The following is a 16294-nucleotide window of genomic DNA, read 5'->3' on the forward strand; positions in this document are numbered from 1 at the left end:
AAGAGCATAAAATACAAATTGCTACCTTGGGCTAAGAACACGGATGGCTTGAGGGGTTGATGGAGAAGCTGGGGTGGGAGCAATTTTATTGAATTCTTTAACCAATTGCTTTCCTCACTTCCTTCACATTCAATTCAGGGGGCCCATTGTTGTCAACCTTTAACTTTTAAGCAAAAAGAAACACACCAAGTATTCACGAGAGCTGTTTCCACAAGCACCGCACACCATCAAACATTGAAAAGCTCGGCTAGCAGCCAGCCGCTCTCAAAACGCTCATAAGAGGGGCCCCTGCTGCCCGAGTCCACTTGGGAGCGCTCCGATTGGCTGAAAACGTTGTCGTTAAATGGAAAATTTCGTGTTAATAGAAACAATGGGGGGGGGGGGGGGGGACCCGGTGTGAGGCGGATCGGCAATCGATGGCACCATACAGCGAGGTGACCACCGTACACCGAGGTGGCCACCATACACCGAGGTGGCCACCACACACCGAGGTGACCACCGTACACCGAGGTGGCCACCATACTTTATTTAAATTAGCGGAATGAAAGCCGGCAAGGAGGTTAGCAAAATCGGGGGCGAAAACTCTCCCTGCGACACGTCTGCAAATAGTGAACGTTCCGTTCTAAGTTTGTGTCTAAAAGCGCTTCGGGGAACAACCTTTTGATGGAAAAACTAATAAGAGGCTTTATTTACCCTTTCTGGCAAGAAAACAGGAGCCGTTGAGATGTTCAAACACCAAATGGAAAGCAGCGCTTGTGAAGCATCAAGTCTGCATTAACCAAACACACTACTTGTGGAAAAACATGCAAACCAACGTGCTCTTACAATAATAAATACATTGTTTTTGAAACTCATTGATGTTGGAACACGTTAACGCCTGTTTTATTGCCAGAAAGGGTAACGCCTACTCTTATTTTTCCATAAACTAAGCGAACTAAACTATTTTTATTTTACCAGGTAAGGCTCACCGAGCTATGTAGCTTTTTTTCAGTAACGACCTGGCCACAAATGTATATCAGCAGCCAAATATTCTAAACGCATGACGTCGATTCAAATGTGGAGTGTTAAAACTGAGAGGACCCAGAGAAAAATCCATGCGACCACGGGGAGAGACACGCAAACTCCAAATATACAGCAGGCGTCAGGGATGGGATCGAACCCAAGACGTCCTGTGCGCAAGCCGAAGGAGTTCACATCTCCTAGCCACCGTGGCAGCCATCATTTTGATAATGGCAAAAAGGGTCGCACAGATGTAACCTTTGATGGTTTTGTCCGGTTTTCTCCCATGACAGCAACAAAACCTTACACAAACGTTTGGTTCAAACTGGATTACCATTACAAGCGCTATAGTGCACCCTCGCTCCACACCGTGACAGATGCACGGACGGACAGAGCTAATGCAAAAACACTTTAAATGTTTTTACAGAAAACATGTAGAGCCTACACTAGGATAGGAATGGGTTAGAGGTGAGAGCCAGGGACACGGGATAGAGGAGAGAGAGCAACACTGCAGGAGGATCTGGCACAAAGCAACTGGGAGGACTGAGCACCAACAACAACCACCACAACAACCACCACCACCACAACTACCAATGAGTGCCAGGGGCAGCCAGCGAGTGCGGCAACGAAGAGCCCCCAGGACACACTTAAGTGGGCTGGGGACTTTCCACGCACCCTGCCTCGTTTCCATGCCAGGCTGAGTACAGGCTGTCCTGCAAACAACTTACTATTAATACGGGTAGGAACCCACTGGTTCCACCAGCCCACAGGGGATTATTGTGTCCGTCCGACGTGCAGGGAGGGGCTGGGTGGGGAGGGTGGGGCTAGGTGGAGAGGGGAGTGTTGGGAGGGGCTGGGTGAGGCTGGGTGTTGAGGGGCTGGGTGGGGAGGGGCTGGTCACCCCGTGGTGCCCTTATAAAACTCAACGTTTAACCTACTCACGCCGGCTTGTGCCCGCCCTCAGTCGGGCATATTTGCGGAATACACCACGCCGCCGTTGACCCTGGCCATTGACCGAGCAACCCAACATTCCTACCAGCTGCCTCCGCAAGAATGTGTTGTTATTACTACGACTGCTTACTCACGGACACCTCAACAAGTCGCAAGACTCGTTCAGGTGTGGGGTGTGCTGTGCGTGTGATGGAAATGGGGAGCGGTGGTGGCGCAGAGGTTGGCGCTGCGAACCTGGCAGAGACCGAAGTTCCATTCCCACTCACGGCCAACAACACCAGCGACAATTATCCGAACCGGTCCTGGGCCTCCTCCCCTAGGTCGACTCGGCCTCAAATGTGTATCTAGTGTAGCTGTGTGTAGCGACTGGGCGTGATGCTGGCCACCCACCCCCTCGTTTGCTGTACCGGCCTTCATAGGTGCTACTCGCCAACAGCACTTGCTCCTACAGTCTCTGTTAAGGCTACATGGGAGATCTTTGTCTTTTTGATGCAAATTGTACGCATGTTGAACCGTGTAGCCAACCGCGCAAATTGGAGGTGCGGGGGGAGGACAAACTAACAACAAACAGTTGTAAAAAATGTAGTTTTCAATTTTGTACAGTGGCGGTGTAGTGTAGTGTATCGTAGTAAGTGTAGTGTCAGTAACGAGTCTGGTTTTGGTGCTAATAAAGAAATGGCAGAGTTATACAGAAATCACACGGTTTCATGCAACAGGTCCCAGTCACTTTGCAGAACGGGGAGGGAACGCACCACTCCACGCAGAGGTGCGCCCTAGAATCGAACCCCAGGCCCCTTCTCGCAGTGAGGCACGGATGCCACGGTGGCTAGGAGATGTTAGCTACCTCGCCTGGTATGCAGGAGGTCATGGGTTCGATCACGACCTCGACAATGCCTGTTGTAAATATTTGGAGTTTGCGTCTCTCTCCCCCCGTGGTCACGTTGATTTTTCTCCGGGTCCTCCAGTTTTCCCTCCACATTTGTAGTGGTGATGATGGAGACTCGGTCTTCTCTGGAGGCAAATACTTTTATTTATAACTATAATAACGGCAACACAACGTCCCTGACACAAAGGGGCATCAGCCTCTTCCACCCGATACCCTGGGAAGGTATAGCCTCCGGGCTAGAGTGTCCTAATCACTGGGACCACTTCCTCTATATACATCAACCCTACGGCTAGGGGCTCTAGGGGAGGCGAGCTGACCCAACCCAGCCAAGGTCATCGGGTCCCGGCCACTGACCCACTCAGTCCCGGCCCTTAAAAGGACGTCGGGTGCGGGGTTCCCAGGGTCCTAGTCAAAGCTGGCTCTTCAGTCTTCAGCTTGACGACGACTGGCAAACCCGTTGAGGGGTCCGCCTTATCTACAGCTCCCAGGGTCACTCCGCCCCCCCTGGCCACGCCTACTCTCTGGAACCTTCTGAAGGGACCTGGATTATTGCGTAACCTCCAGTTCCCAACCGCCCTCTGGGTTCCCTGGCCTCACGGCGTCACTTGATGCAGGCCAGACTCGCCGTCGCCCCGTTGACCCGTGGCTAACGCTACACCAGGTAAGTCGTGGTAACCGCGTGTAACGCACAATACCCACTACACGTTTAAACACGTTCCTTCCGAGTGGGCAGGCAGGAACTTGGTTGGACAGCGCATTCGTGCACGACAGACAAATATGCACGACAGACAGACAAATAATCCCTGGTGGGCAGTGTGGAACCTGTTGTTCCTACCTGTATAAACATGCGTTTAGAGTAAGTGACAACTGCTATACTTTCCCAAATGATTAGAAGCTACTTCATTGAGCTATCGTTTGTGGCAAGGGCACATCTGAAAAAGAGCTAAATAGCTCAGCGTGCCTTACCTGCTAAAATAAGATTAGTTGAGAGTTTAACGCTACTACCCTGGTACGATAAAAACAACAATTCTGTTCTCCTATAACGTGGCGGTTGTAGTAGTTGCGTTCCTGAAGAACACCGTGTTATGGAAAAATCGCGTTATAATAAATCATATATAATATAGGGGGTAAAGCACAGTCTGCGACAACACCATGAGATTCGCAACACAGGGCCTTGCGCGACGACGACGCCGATGATGATGCTACGCTGAGGCAGCTGCCGTTATGACGGCTTATTCCTAATCACAGCGCGACGTAGTTCTGTTCGCTCGATCGCTTTATATCCAATGCAGGAGACATAACACAGGCTACACAAAGACCGAGGGCGCGTGGTGGATAGCATCCAGATGCATCCAGCAGCATCCCAATGTCTCGTGCGATGATGCTACACAGAGCCAGACGCACGACCACTTTATTCCTACGCAAAGCCAACAAAGGTCCGTTCGCTCGGATTATGTCACACATCCCCATTCACATCCACGCTATAATTTTGTTTTAATGTTTCCTACATTCATCGTGTTATACATCCACTGACGCGTTGTGAAAACTACAGGCGGCATTATAGAAGAATGAGACCACACGTTGTAATATGGAGGAGCGCCTTACCTCCTCGGGCACGGAAAAGGCCCGTGTCTGTGAGTCGAGCGTCTTGACCGTCACGTCCAGCATGGCGCCGTCCGGAGCGCCTGTCAGACGTAGAAACACAGCGCGGCCACGGTCAGACGTCCTGATCACCCGTCAGACAAGAGACACAGCACACGCACGGTCAGAGACGGAACGCATGTCAGACAGACAGCATGACCGCGCTCAGCCGCCCTGAGCGCCTGTCAGCCAGACAGAGACAGTGCAGCCACTGTTAGCAACGGAGCCACCCCCCCCCCCCCCCCAAAGGAACCGGTCAACGTCCCACGCAGACTCCAGTCAATCTGTCGGCAGCCTCGACCACCACAAACCATGCCACCCCCACTTTGGATGAGCCTGGGACGATGATCATCCTCACTGGAGGAGTCCCTCAGCCTGTGGAGGTCAGCAAGCAGTGGTGGTATTGTACAACAAGCACTGCTAATCTTGTTTAATATACATATTTTTTTCTCTTCTACTCACCGCTATGCTTAATTTTTTTTTATGACAAAAACCCGGGAAAATGAGTCAAGTCGGGCAACGCAGATACCGACCTTAGCGTCAGATTTTTTTTTATTTTTTTTTACAAAAAACCTTTTTTCTTTGCTAAAAACACAGCCTGAATTTAGGCTCTCACCGGTGCCGGCTCAAGTGCCTCCGACACAGCCGGTACGAAGCTCCTCTCGAACGAGGTCGCCCTCGCATCCAGGCCTTGAACCCAGCTCCTCAACGACGATGGCTCACAGTCGGTCTCACCGACACGGCCATTATAACCACCCCACACCCCCCAGAGGCGATACACACTCCAATCCCAACGTTTAAAACCTAGAACACCTTGGGGATTCAGTCTCGGCATCAGCGGCACGGCCATTACGAACCACCACCACCACCACCGCCGCCACTCCACTCGCCGAGAGACACTCGGGAACGTCCACACGCTGCTGTATCATCATTAGCATTCCGTGGCAGCGGCGGTGGTGGTGGCTCGTGCACCAAAAGACGGCAGCATCTCGCGGCACGTGCCACCACGGTCTACCCAAGGCGGCAGCGGCGTCAACGCAAACAGCGCTGGGGATTTTGCCGACTGCTCAAAGCCCAGATTGAAAACTAATTTCTTCAAAAACTGCTCGTTGTTGTTGTGAGAAAGTGTGTGTGTGCGCAAGTGTGTGTGTGCGCAAGTGTGTGCGTGTGTGGTGTTTGCGCGTGTGGTGTGTGCGCGTGTGGTGTGCGCGTGGTGTGTGCGCAAGTGTGTGTGTGCGTGTTATGTGTGTGCGAGTGTACGTGCAAGTGTTTGTGCGCATGTACGTGCGCGCGAGTGAGCTCATGAAAATAATTGTCAAGTTCAAGGACCTGGTGGAGAACATACGCATGTGTGTATGTAGAACTTCCTTCACACCATATGTAGCCAACCGCGCCAAAATAGAGGCGCTGGGGAAGGACAACAAGCTAAACACAAAAAGCGCTCTTCCTTCCGATGCTGGGAAGCCACTGGAGCTATGCACTTTTAAATAATACAGATTGAAAACGAATTTCTTTTCGAACTGCTTGTCGTGGTGTTTAGTTTTGTCGTCCTTCCCTCTCCCCTACAATCGCACCTCCGATCAGCACGGTTGCTTGGATACGTAAGGTGTGAAAGAAGTTTCAATGTACACACACGTAGGGTGCACGCCGAACAGAACCCGCACATCAAGGCCGCGTATCTCCCTCCCTCCTCCCAGCACCACCGCAAGATTAAAAGCACCCCCACACACAACCCGCTCTGCGAGCGTTATAAACAATGGATCTCCTCAACCCACCCACCCAGTCACCTGAACCCAGCCAGCCAGCCACCTCAACCCAGCCAGCCACCCACACTTCCACCCGTCACAATTTGTGAGCCTCCCACTCGTTTGCAGGAGGTAAGGGGAAGCTCCATCATCCACACAGCAGCACCCCCAGAGGAACCTTGGGTTGGCTCAAAGAACCACGACATAAAAACGTTGACGACTTGCCACTGCTCCCTTTGCAATGAGTCTACTGCAGCAGAAGCCCTCTCAACGACCACCTAACGACTAATCACTTAACAACAGGCCTCCATAGGGCCAATGTGTAGCGTACAATAATGTAGTGTGAGAACAGGTTTTCCCTTTTTTTCTGGCAACAAAGCAGCTGTGTTGAGAATGTTAAAACACCAAACTGAAAACTTTTACAAGTAATCATGTCTGCATTAACCACAATACTTGTGGTCAGAATGCAAACAAAAAAACTCATATATTCATTGTCTTTGAAACGAATTGGTCCACACCAGAGACAGCTTTCTTTTGAGCAGAGTCTCAAAACGGTGTTTGACCAGAGGACGCCAAAAGGCGAACTAATAATGTCGTGTGTAGTGTATAGTGATGGCACATTGGCCATAGAGCCCAATGTGTTCGCTTACCAACCATTCCCCCCTGTTAACGACAGACTGTTGTAGGTACCGTAATATTAATGCATCAATTAACAGTGTTTCTTTTAATATTACGCATTTATGTTGTTGGCATCTTTACGTAAAAATATACCAAATAAATGAAACTGAAAAAAACTGAAACTGATGTATTAATATCCATTGTTTAAATATTATAAAGTATGTTTTTGGGTGAACAAGGCGTAATCTCAATCCTATCGGAACGAATTTAGCCTTGAACGTGTATTTCTGTCGCTCGCTTGACGACCGTCTCGCTTAACGAATTACCCTCGTTGAGAGGAGGGGGTTCTACTGCATTCCGAAGCAAACCACACGGCAGAGGCAGGAGCAGCAAGCGCCTCATCAAGTGACACGCAGGTGAGGGAGTCTTTCCTTTGTTACGATGCACTGGAAGGTCTGGAGAGATCCAACGTGGTACACACATAATCAAGTCCCTGGGTATGAATCTAGATTGAAAACTAATTTCTTTCGAACTGCTGTTTGTATCTGGTTTGTTGTCCTTCCTCCCGCACCTCCGATGAAGAAGTTCACACATAACTTGACAAGTTGGAAAAACAAAATGTTGAAAAATTGTAGCTCTTATAAATTATGGTCCGGATGATGACTGCGTTAACTTATAGCACTCATACTCAGTCTACACTCGAACATTGCTTTCACTCATGCTAAACACTTACAAATATACGACTCGATCATCGGTGAACCGAGTAACTTGCATCCCGTGGAGTGTGACGTTAAAGCTGATGGAAACTAAAACGAGAAACTATTTTCAATTTTAACAGGTCAGGCCAACTGAGCAACAAGCTCTTTTTCAGAAAATACTTTTCCACAAATGAAAGATCAAACTTAGTGGCGTCTCATCATCACGTGAAAATGCAGAGCAACCAAGCATTCTAAACGCGTGATGTCTGTCGATTCTGAATGTGGAGGGCAAAATCGGAGGACCCGGGGAGAAAATCCACGCAACCACGGAGAGAGACACGCAAACTCCAAATATACAGCAAGAGTCAGGGTTGGGATCGAACCCACGACCTCCTCCATACCAGGCCAAGGTAGTTAACGTCTCTCCCTGTGGTGGCATAGATTTTTCTCCGGGTCTTCCGTTATTTCCTCCACGTTTAGAATCGACATTGCGCGTTTGGAATATTTGGCTGCTATAAACTTCCAGGTGATAAGCCACTTCGCTGTAATGGGCGGCCAAGTCGCTTGACCACAAAAGAACGACGTAGCTCAGTGGGACTCACGCAGCCCTTTTGTCTATCCGCCGCTGGATGAATTCCGCCTTGCGCCGTGCTCCCGATCCCGCCCGTGCGTTTGTTGTTCGACCATACTTCACCACGCACGCTGGGCCCGTGCGGGTTGCTCAAGGGGCCAAGTCGCAAAGGGCAGGTTGAGATATCACCCGCCACGGACGTCGGCCGTGCCCGCTAATCGAACTCGGGTGGCCGGGTTCATTCATTGCGCAGCGAACGAACCGCCCCAGCTGCTGCACAGCCGTTCCACCCCGCTGCTCTCTCTCTGTGTAACCATCATCATCTTCCATGATCAATCAACTGCTAGATGAAGGCCTTACCAAGTCATGTATGCAGACCGTCTTTCGCACCGTACGTAAACCATCATCATCAGCCATTTTAAATCCACTGCTGGACAAAGACCTCCTCAAGCCACCATCATCAGCCATTGTCAATCCACTGCTGGATGAAGACCTCCCCAAGCCATCAGCTATGATCATCCACTGCTGGACGAAGACCTCCCCAAGCCATCAGCTATGATCATCCACTGCTGGACGAAGACCTCCCCAAGCCATCAGCTATGATCATCCACTGCTGGATGAAGGCCTCGCTTCCCAAGCCGCCGCCGCAGTAACAATTCACGCAGTAGCAGCAGCAGCCGTGCTGCACACCACGAGCGGATTAAATCGCTCCATCTCCACGGTTGGACGTGCTGTAGAACACCTCTCGGGACGCGTGTTTGAGCGATGTCCTCAGCAACCAGCACGCACTAGCGTGGGGGGGGGGGTCAAAGGTCCCCCGAGTAGCCTGTAACAGACTGTAGGGGCAAGTGCTGTTAGTAGCGAGTAGCAGCAGCTACACACAAAGGTCCCCCGTGTAGCCTGTAACACTGTAGGGGCAAGTGCTGTTAGAGAGTAGCACGTAGGTACAAAGACAAAGATCCTCCGTATAGCCTTAGCAGACTGTAGGGGCAAGTGCTGTTAATGAGAGCCTACGAAATCCGGCAGGGCCCACGAGGGAGTGGGTGGCCAACACCACGCTCGGCCGCCTTTGTCTCCCTCGGGGCGCGATGTTACGCACCACTCCAGGTACTCATTTGAGGCGGAGTCGACCTAGGGGAGGCGCAGATGATTGTCACTGGGTGTTGCTGGCCGTGAGCGGGAATGGAACCCGCGTCGCCAGGTTCGTAGCGGAGCGCGAAAACCGCGACACCACCGCTCCCAAACAACCATCACTACCACTACCAACAACAACCCAACAACAAATCACCACGACCAACAACCACACCACCATTACCACAAACCACCACCACCAACAACCATCACCACCTACAACAACCGAACAACCACCACTACCAACAACAACCGAACAACCACCACCACTACCAACAACCGAACCACAACAATCATCAAAACCACCAATAACTAAACAACAGCTATCATCACCACAACCATCACCACCAACAATCATCACCACCACTACCAACCACAACCATCACCACCACCGATAACTAAACAACAGCCATCAACAACAACAACCATCACCACCACAACAACGCCAACAACCAACTTAACGTCACAACAGAGGCCGGCAGGCCTCGGCGCAGCGGACAGGGCCCCGAAATCTCCCGTCACGAACCGCCTCACGCCTCAACTCGTAAATAAGCAATCGACACCATCACCACCAAACCATCAAAACAACAACTCCGTGCGAGTTATCCCACCGCTTAAACTCCGCCTAACACGCGCATCGCGCGAGGTAGGCCCCCCTCCTGAGGCCTAGCTCAGGCTTTCTCTCTCTCCCGTGAGGGGCCCCCCACACACTCACCCCTGCCCACTCGTCGCAACACACGGCCCGGCGCAACTTCTCTCTTGGGCGCGGCGAGGTGAGTTATCTGCGCGAGACAACAACAACGAAGACGACGATGATGTTGACGACGACTTCAAGTTGTATCTCCTAACGCGTCCAGTCCGACAATTTCTTTCGCTCGCGACTCTGAGGCGAATTTTTTTTTTCACGTCCCAGCCCCTTAAAAGCCCCGCCCCCCCCCTCGCCCCCCCCCTCGCCCCCCCCCCGCCACCCCCACGCCCTCCCCCCTCGCCCCCCCTCATCCCCCTCGCCCCCCCTCATCCCCCTCGCCCCCCCCCTCATCCCCCTCGCCCCCCCTTTCCCCCTCGCCCCCCCCTCGACTCCCCCTCGTCCCCCCCTCGACTCCCCCTCGCCCCCCCCTCTCGCTCACCGCCCTCTCGCCCCCACCCTCTCGCCCCCACCCCCTCGCCCTCCTCCCCTCGCCCCCCCTCCTCGCCCCCCCCTCCTCGCCCCCCCCTCCTCGCCCCCTCGCCCCCTCGCCCCCACCTCCCCCTCGCCCCCCCCTCCTCGCCCCCCCCCTCCTCGCCCCCCCACCTCCTCGCCCGCCCCCACCCCCCCTCTTCGCCCCCACCCCCCCTCCTCGCCCCCACCCACCCCCTCCGCGCCCCCACCCCCCTCTCGCCCCCACCCCCCGCGCTGACGTCAACCGCGCCTGACCCCCACCGTTCGTCAGGACCCCACCGCGACCGATGACGACCACTCGGGGCTGCCCGCGGCGCCTGCCGCCAAATTTATACGGCTCCGCCCCCTCCAGCTCCGCCCCGCCCCATCTAGCCCCGCCCCGCCCCCTCCAGCCCCGCCCCCTCCAGCCCCGCCCCGCCGCCGCGTGCCACGGATACCGTGCAGGATAAATGTTCCACCGAATGATCTGAATCTATGTGTAGGGCTGTTTTCTGTGTTTTGTTTTCTTCACGGGAGATCATCGATTATCCCGGCGGTTTCTCGGGGGGGGAGGGGGGGGACGCCGGGGTTTTTTGTTTTAAAACATCGGGACATTACTTACAATCGATAATTATTGCACATTCTTGCGTAACATCATGTTTATCGGTATTGTGTGTATGTTTTTTTGCGCTTTAAATACGTTGACTATTAATGAAATTGGCATCAGTAAATGTACAAATGGACACAAAATAAATTTCCTACCGTTAAAAGTTACCGTATTTACTGTAGCGTACTTAACCACTCCAATAACCTCAATAAGACTGCATCACGGGGTGATGTTAGCAGTCGTACTACGACCACGACGCTCTTCTTTCAACACAACCGCGCAGTTTGAAGATCGCCGGACTGATGACAACGATGAATTTACATAAAGCAGCTTTTATTTAACTCACTCCGTCTGTTGTTTTTGTATCCTCAAATCTTGTAACTCAATTTTAACCCACTTCCCAATGTGGTATCGACTGCAAACTTGGTATACTTATGTCATACAGATGACAATACTATATTCTATCATAAAAAAAATTTAAAAAGTATTTTTAAACATTCATTTTTATATGTTATGTTTCGGCTTGGGTCTAATTGTCCACGCTCAACTAACGTTGGCTGTAAATCACCACGGCTCCTTACGTTGTGGCAAGCTTCGGGGCCACTTCCTGGAGTCGTGGAGTTTTTCCATTACTAGTACGGTACATTTCATTAAAGCGTGTTTAAAAAAAAAGTTTTTTAAATGTTACTTATGTAGAGAGGAGCCGACACGAGATTGCAGGGGTCTCGTCCTTTATTCCTTTCCTTCCATTCACACCTGTCGCCAGCCGTCCCAATCTCGTTCCCGCCAAAGGCCCCCTCTTCCCGCCCGTTCTCTCCTTATATCTCCTCGATCACCCCTCCCACTAACCCATCTATTGGTGGGAATCCTTCCCCTGACACCCCTACATCACCCCCCCCCCCCCCCCCCCCGGAGAAAAAATAACCGTCCTCGGTTCTGCCTCCCCCATGGACCATTTAAGTCTCCCCATGCCTCCCACCACTGACAGTGACGACAGCCCTTACCCCCCCCCCACAACCATACAATGCAATATAACACAACGAATCAATTGCGCGGCCTGCCCAGGTCTCCAGCCAGCATCCCGTAACAGCCCGGACATCCACAGGCAGCAGATGACCGTGGCGGCTCCCTCCTTCGAAGGCCCTCTCGTCGCGGTCCCTGGGTCGGTGGTGCCGGTGTCGCCTTGCCTGGCGCCGCTGCCTCTCCGGCCCCCGCTCGTGCCGCCGCTCCATCAGGCCTCACATGGGGTGCTGTAGGTGACAAGGGAACACAGGGCACCGAACCCCCTGCCGGTCGGCGCGTGGTGGTCGGCGACCTTGGCCTGGGTAGGGATGATGATGATGTTGGCAGTGATGTTGGTGGTGATGTTGGTGAAGATGACGGTGGAGAGATGTATGGCTTAAGGCGGGTGGGGTGTACAAACCATCGTCGCTTACCCAGTTGGACCTGGACGCACTGCGGTCGGAGTGCTTTAATGACCTCGACCGGCCCTTTCCAGGGTCGGTGCAGCTTTGGTGAGAGGCCAACCGGTACCTGAGGACAGTGTAGCCATGCCTGGTCCCCGACTTTAAAGGGCTTGGCTGTCACTGTCCTCTCCCGTATCCGTACATTATTCTCTTGGCTCGCGGCCGATGCGGCCTCGGCTGCTTGGCGGGCCTCTCTCAAATAAATGAGGGAGGTCTTTAGTGCCTTCGGCCATGCGTCGGCTCTTGCAGGAATGTCCGTCAGCTGCACCTCAATAGGCGGAACGGGATCCCGTCCGTACATCAGGAAAAACGGCGAGAACCCCGTCGCCGCGTGTGGGGCCACCCTGTACGCCGCTAAGACCGATGGAATGTGGAGGTCCCAGTCGGAATGGTTTTCGTCCACCACTTGGGACAGCATGGCCGCTATGGTGCGGTTAAGCCGCTCTACCATCCCATCGGTCTGGGGATGATATGGAGATGTTCGGACCTTTTTAGTGCCCAGGATAGAGCAGACGTCCTTCAATAGCTGTGAGGAGAAATTCCTGCCCTGATCCGTGAGCAACCGCTCCGGTGCCCCCTTATCAAGGACATAGCCTCCCACGAAGGCATCGGCGATGGTCTGTGCCGTTTGGTCCGGGAGGGCCCACGCCATCGGCCACCTCGTGCAGTACTCGACTCCGACCAACAGGTATTTATTTCCCCGTGGCGTGACCGGCAGCGGTCCCAAGATGTCCAACGCAACCAATTCGTTGACCCTGGTCACCGTGATGGGCTGTAGGGGCGCCCGGCTTACCCGGGGTGGCGGCTTTCGCCGCGCACATTCGACGCAGGTAGCGACCCATCGATGCACGTCAGCGGTCATACCTGGCCAAAAGTACCGACCCTGTAATGTGTGCAGTGTCTTCCGCCCTGCCAGGTGCAGCAGCTGGCGGCCGTGTACGTCCATAACCAATTGTTGACGCAGCGACTCCGGAACTACCAGGCATCGCCGGCGCCCTGTCGGGTCCCATCGCATGAGGAGATCCTCCCATACGATGTACTCCTCCCCCCCTGCCTCTGCTGAGGCGCGTAGTGTTCGCAGTGGGGCTTCCTCCAGCTGTAGCCGTCTCCAATCGTCCAAGGTCAGCCCCAGGTCGTGGTCGGTCAGCTGGACCTCACCCTGTGCGCCCTCCGCCGTGCGTACGGGAGCGATGACCGTCCCCTCCGGCCTCGCCTCCTTGCAGCGTGCCCCGCCTGTGGTGCATGCACAAGGGCCCTGGGGCACCAGTCGGGACAATGCGTCTGCGTTGGCATGTCTGGTCCCTTTGCGATGCACTACTTGGTACCTGTACTCCTGCAGGCGCTCTATCCATCTGGCCAGCTGGCCCGAAGGCTGGTCGATGCGGAGCGAATACTGCAAGGCCGCGTGGTCAGTGCGGACCGTAAATTTGCGACCATACAGGTAGGGTCGGAATTGCTGCACAAAGTGAACGACTGCCAGGAGTTCCCTACGTGTGACGCAGTAGCGCTGCTCCGCTGATGAAAGCACGCGACTACCATAGGCGATAACCACCTCCCGACCCTGCTGGACTTGCGACAAAACACTGCTGATGCCCACATCGCTGGCGTCCGTGTCCAGGATAAAGGGGAGGCCAAAATCCGGAAAGGCCAATGGTGGTGCATCTGTCAGACGTGAGCGCAGCTGCTGGAATGCCTCTTCCTCCAGAGGGCCCCAATAAAACCTCTGGTTCTTCGCCGTCAACACGTGCAAGGGCTTGGCAATGGTTGCGAAGTTGGGCACAAACCGGCGGTAGTAAGAAACGAAACCCACAAACCGGCGTACCTCCGGAACCGTTGTGGGAACAGCCCAGGCCCTCACGCAGGCCGTCTTTTCCGGGTCTGTAGCCACTCCCGACTCACTGACGACGTGGCCCAAGTAGCGTACCGACGACTGCATAAGGTGGCACTTCGACGGCTTGAGCTTCAAGTTCGCGTTCCGGAACCGCAGGAACACCTGACGCAATCGGTCAATGTGTTCCTCGAATGATCGGCTGAAAACAATGACGTCGTCCAGGTAGATGAGGCACGTTTCCCATTGGAGGCCTGCTAAGGCCAACTCCATTATGCGTTGGAACGTTGCCGGCGCCGTCTGGAGGCCCATAGGCAGGCAGTTGAACTCGAACAGGCCCTGTGGTGTCCGGAATGCTGTTTTAGGCCGGGAGTCCGCGTCTAGTGGGACCTGCCAGAACCCGGACAACAAATCCAGCGTACTGAAAAATTTTGCTCCCGCCAGTGCATCCAATGAGTCGTCGATATGTGGTAGGGGATATGCGTCGGCCAGTGTGACGGCATTGAGGCGTCGGAAGTCCACACAGAATCTCAGTGACCCATCTGACTTCTTGACTAGGACCACCGGTGCCCCCCAGGGACTCGAGGATGGAGAAATTATGTCGGCCCGCAGCATCTCCTGCACCGCTTGTTGAATGTGCCCTTTTTCCATTGGGCTCATTCTATATGTGTTTTGGCGCAGGGGTGCGGCATCTCCCGTGTTGATGTGGTGCTGTGACAGATTTGTGCGCCCTAGGTCGAACGGTCCCCGGCTGAACACGTCCGAGAACTCCTGCAATAACGAGTGCAGCTGCTGTTTCTGGTCGGGCGGCAATCCCGGCTCAGGCCCCGCCAGCTGGTCCATCCACGATTTGGCCCCTCTGTCCTCGGACTGGCTGATGCTGCCTACAAGCTCGGGCTCTGTCCCTGGGGCTCCTAGTGACAAGGGACTAACGTGGGCCAGAACTGTTCCCTCCTGCACCGTCGCTGTTCTATCGGAGGTGTTCAGCACCTGAATGAACAGATGCTGGTTCCTCTGTACAATAGTTTCGGCCCCCACCAGCGCATGACGATCCATGGCCGCTGACGCCGGAGACACCAGGATGGGTGAGTCTGGTCGGGCTGTCACGAGGGGGGACCGATATTGCAGCGGAACCAGCATCTGGGCTGCTGGGGGAATGGAGACAGACTTACTGACCAGAGCCTGCACATAGGGTACACCCCGGCTGGCCCCCTCCGCCTTTAGGAAATGGAGATGCGTTCCCTGGACTTCCACCCGCCCATTGGCCAGATCGATTTTCATTGGCATCCGCCTCAGAAAGTCCGTCCCCAACAGGCAGGGTACGGGCAACGTTGCGGAGACAAGGATGGGTCCTGCTACCGAAAGCTGCCCAATCTGTATCGGGGCTTCAACCTGGCCCAGGAAGCCCATGCTGCCTCCATTTGCTGCAATGAACGTTGTCTTGACGGGGACTAAAGGTCGGATTTTATCCGGCAGCATCTCATGCATGGTGCTCGAGATGATCGTGGCTGATGCCCCCGTATCGACCAAGATACGTGTCGACACTCCCGCGATTTCACCGACCAGGACCGAGGTTCCTGACGTGGCCGCTACCACCCGCCTTGCCAGCTTCCTCCATTGTGTGGCTGAGTCCGGCCACTGACCAGGCGGCGTCTCGTTATCCTGTGGTGCATGGTGAAATGATGGGGGATGGGTGTGGATGGACTGAAGATGGGGTTCCTCCCTTTGGAGTGCGTCACAGCAGGGTGAACGCGCCCTTGTTACATAGTGTGGGCTTACCCCTGGGTTGCGGGCTGGGCTCTCTATGTGGTGCAAATTGCCCCCCCTAGGTGACGTAGGATGGGCCCCCCTTGTGGTGTGGGGGGGCCCCCCCATTGTAGGGGGCGGTGGGGACTGGGGGGTGGGCCTTCCCGTGGCCTCTCCTCCCGTAGTACGCGTGGGGGTGGGGGTCCCGGTGCCGGCGGGCCCCCCATAGGGAGCCTCTGCAAGAGCTCCTGGAGCGCCCTCTCCACGCG

At 54.3% G+C, this 16294-nt stretch overlaps 1 protein-coding gene across 1 annotated transcript in view; it reads right to left on the reverse strand.

Moving 5' to 3' along the window:
• The window catches only part of BAG6 (BAG cochaperone 6), a 40886-nt gene extending 35525 nt beyond the window's left edge, over positions 1-5361 (reverse strand). The window contains 2 exon segments of the mRNA XM_078882886.1: positions 4442-4521; positions 5291-5361. Of these exon segments, the coding sequence (XP_078739012.1) occupies positions 4442-4521; positions 5291-5327 (117 nt within the window). The 5' untranslated portion in view covers positions 5328-5361.
• Positions 5362-16294: the final 10933 nt, after the last annotated feature.

The sequence above is a fragment of the Lampetra fluviatilis genome, chromosome 68, assembly GCF_964198595.1.
Source record: "Lampetra fluviatilis chromosome 68, kcLamFluv1.1, whole genome shotgun sequence".
In the NCBI taxonomy this organism is placed as follows: Eukaryota; Metazoa; Chordata; class Hyperoartia; order Petromyzontiformes; family Petromyzontidae; genus Lampetra; species Lampetra fluviatilis.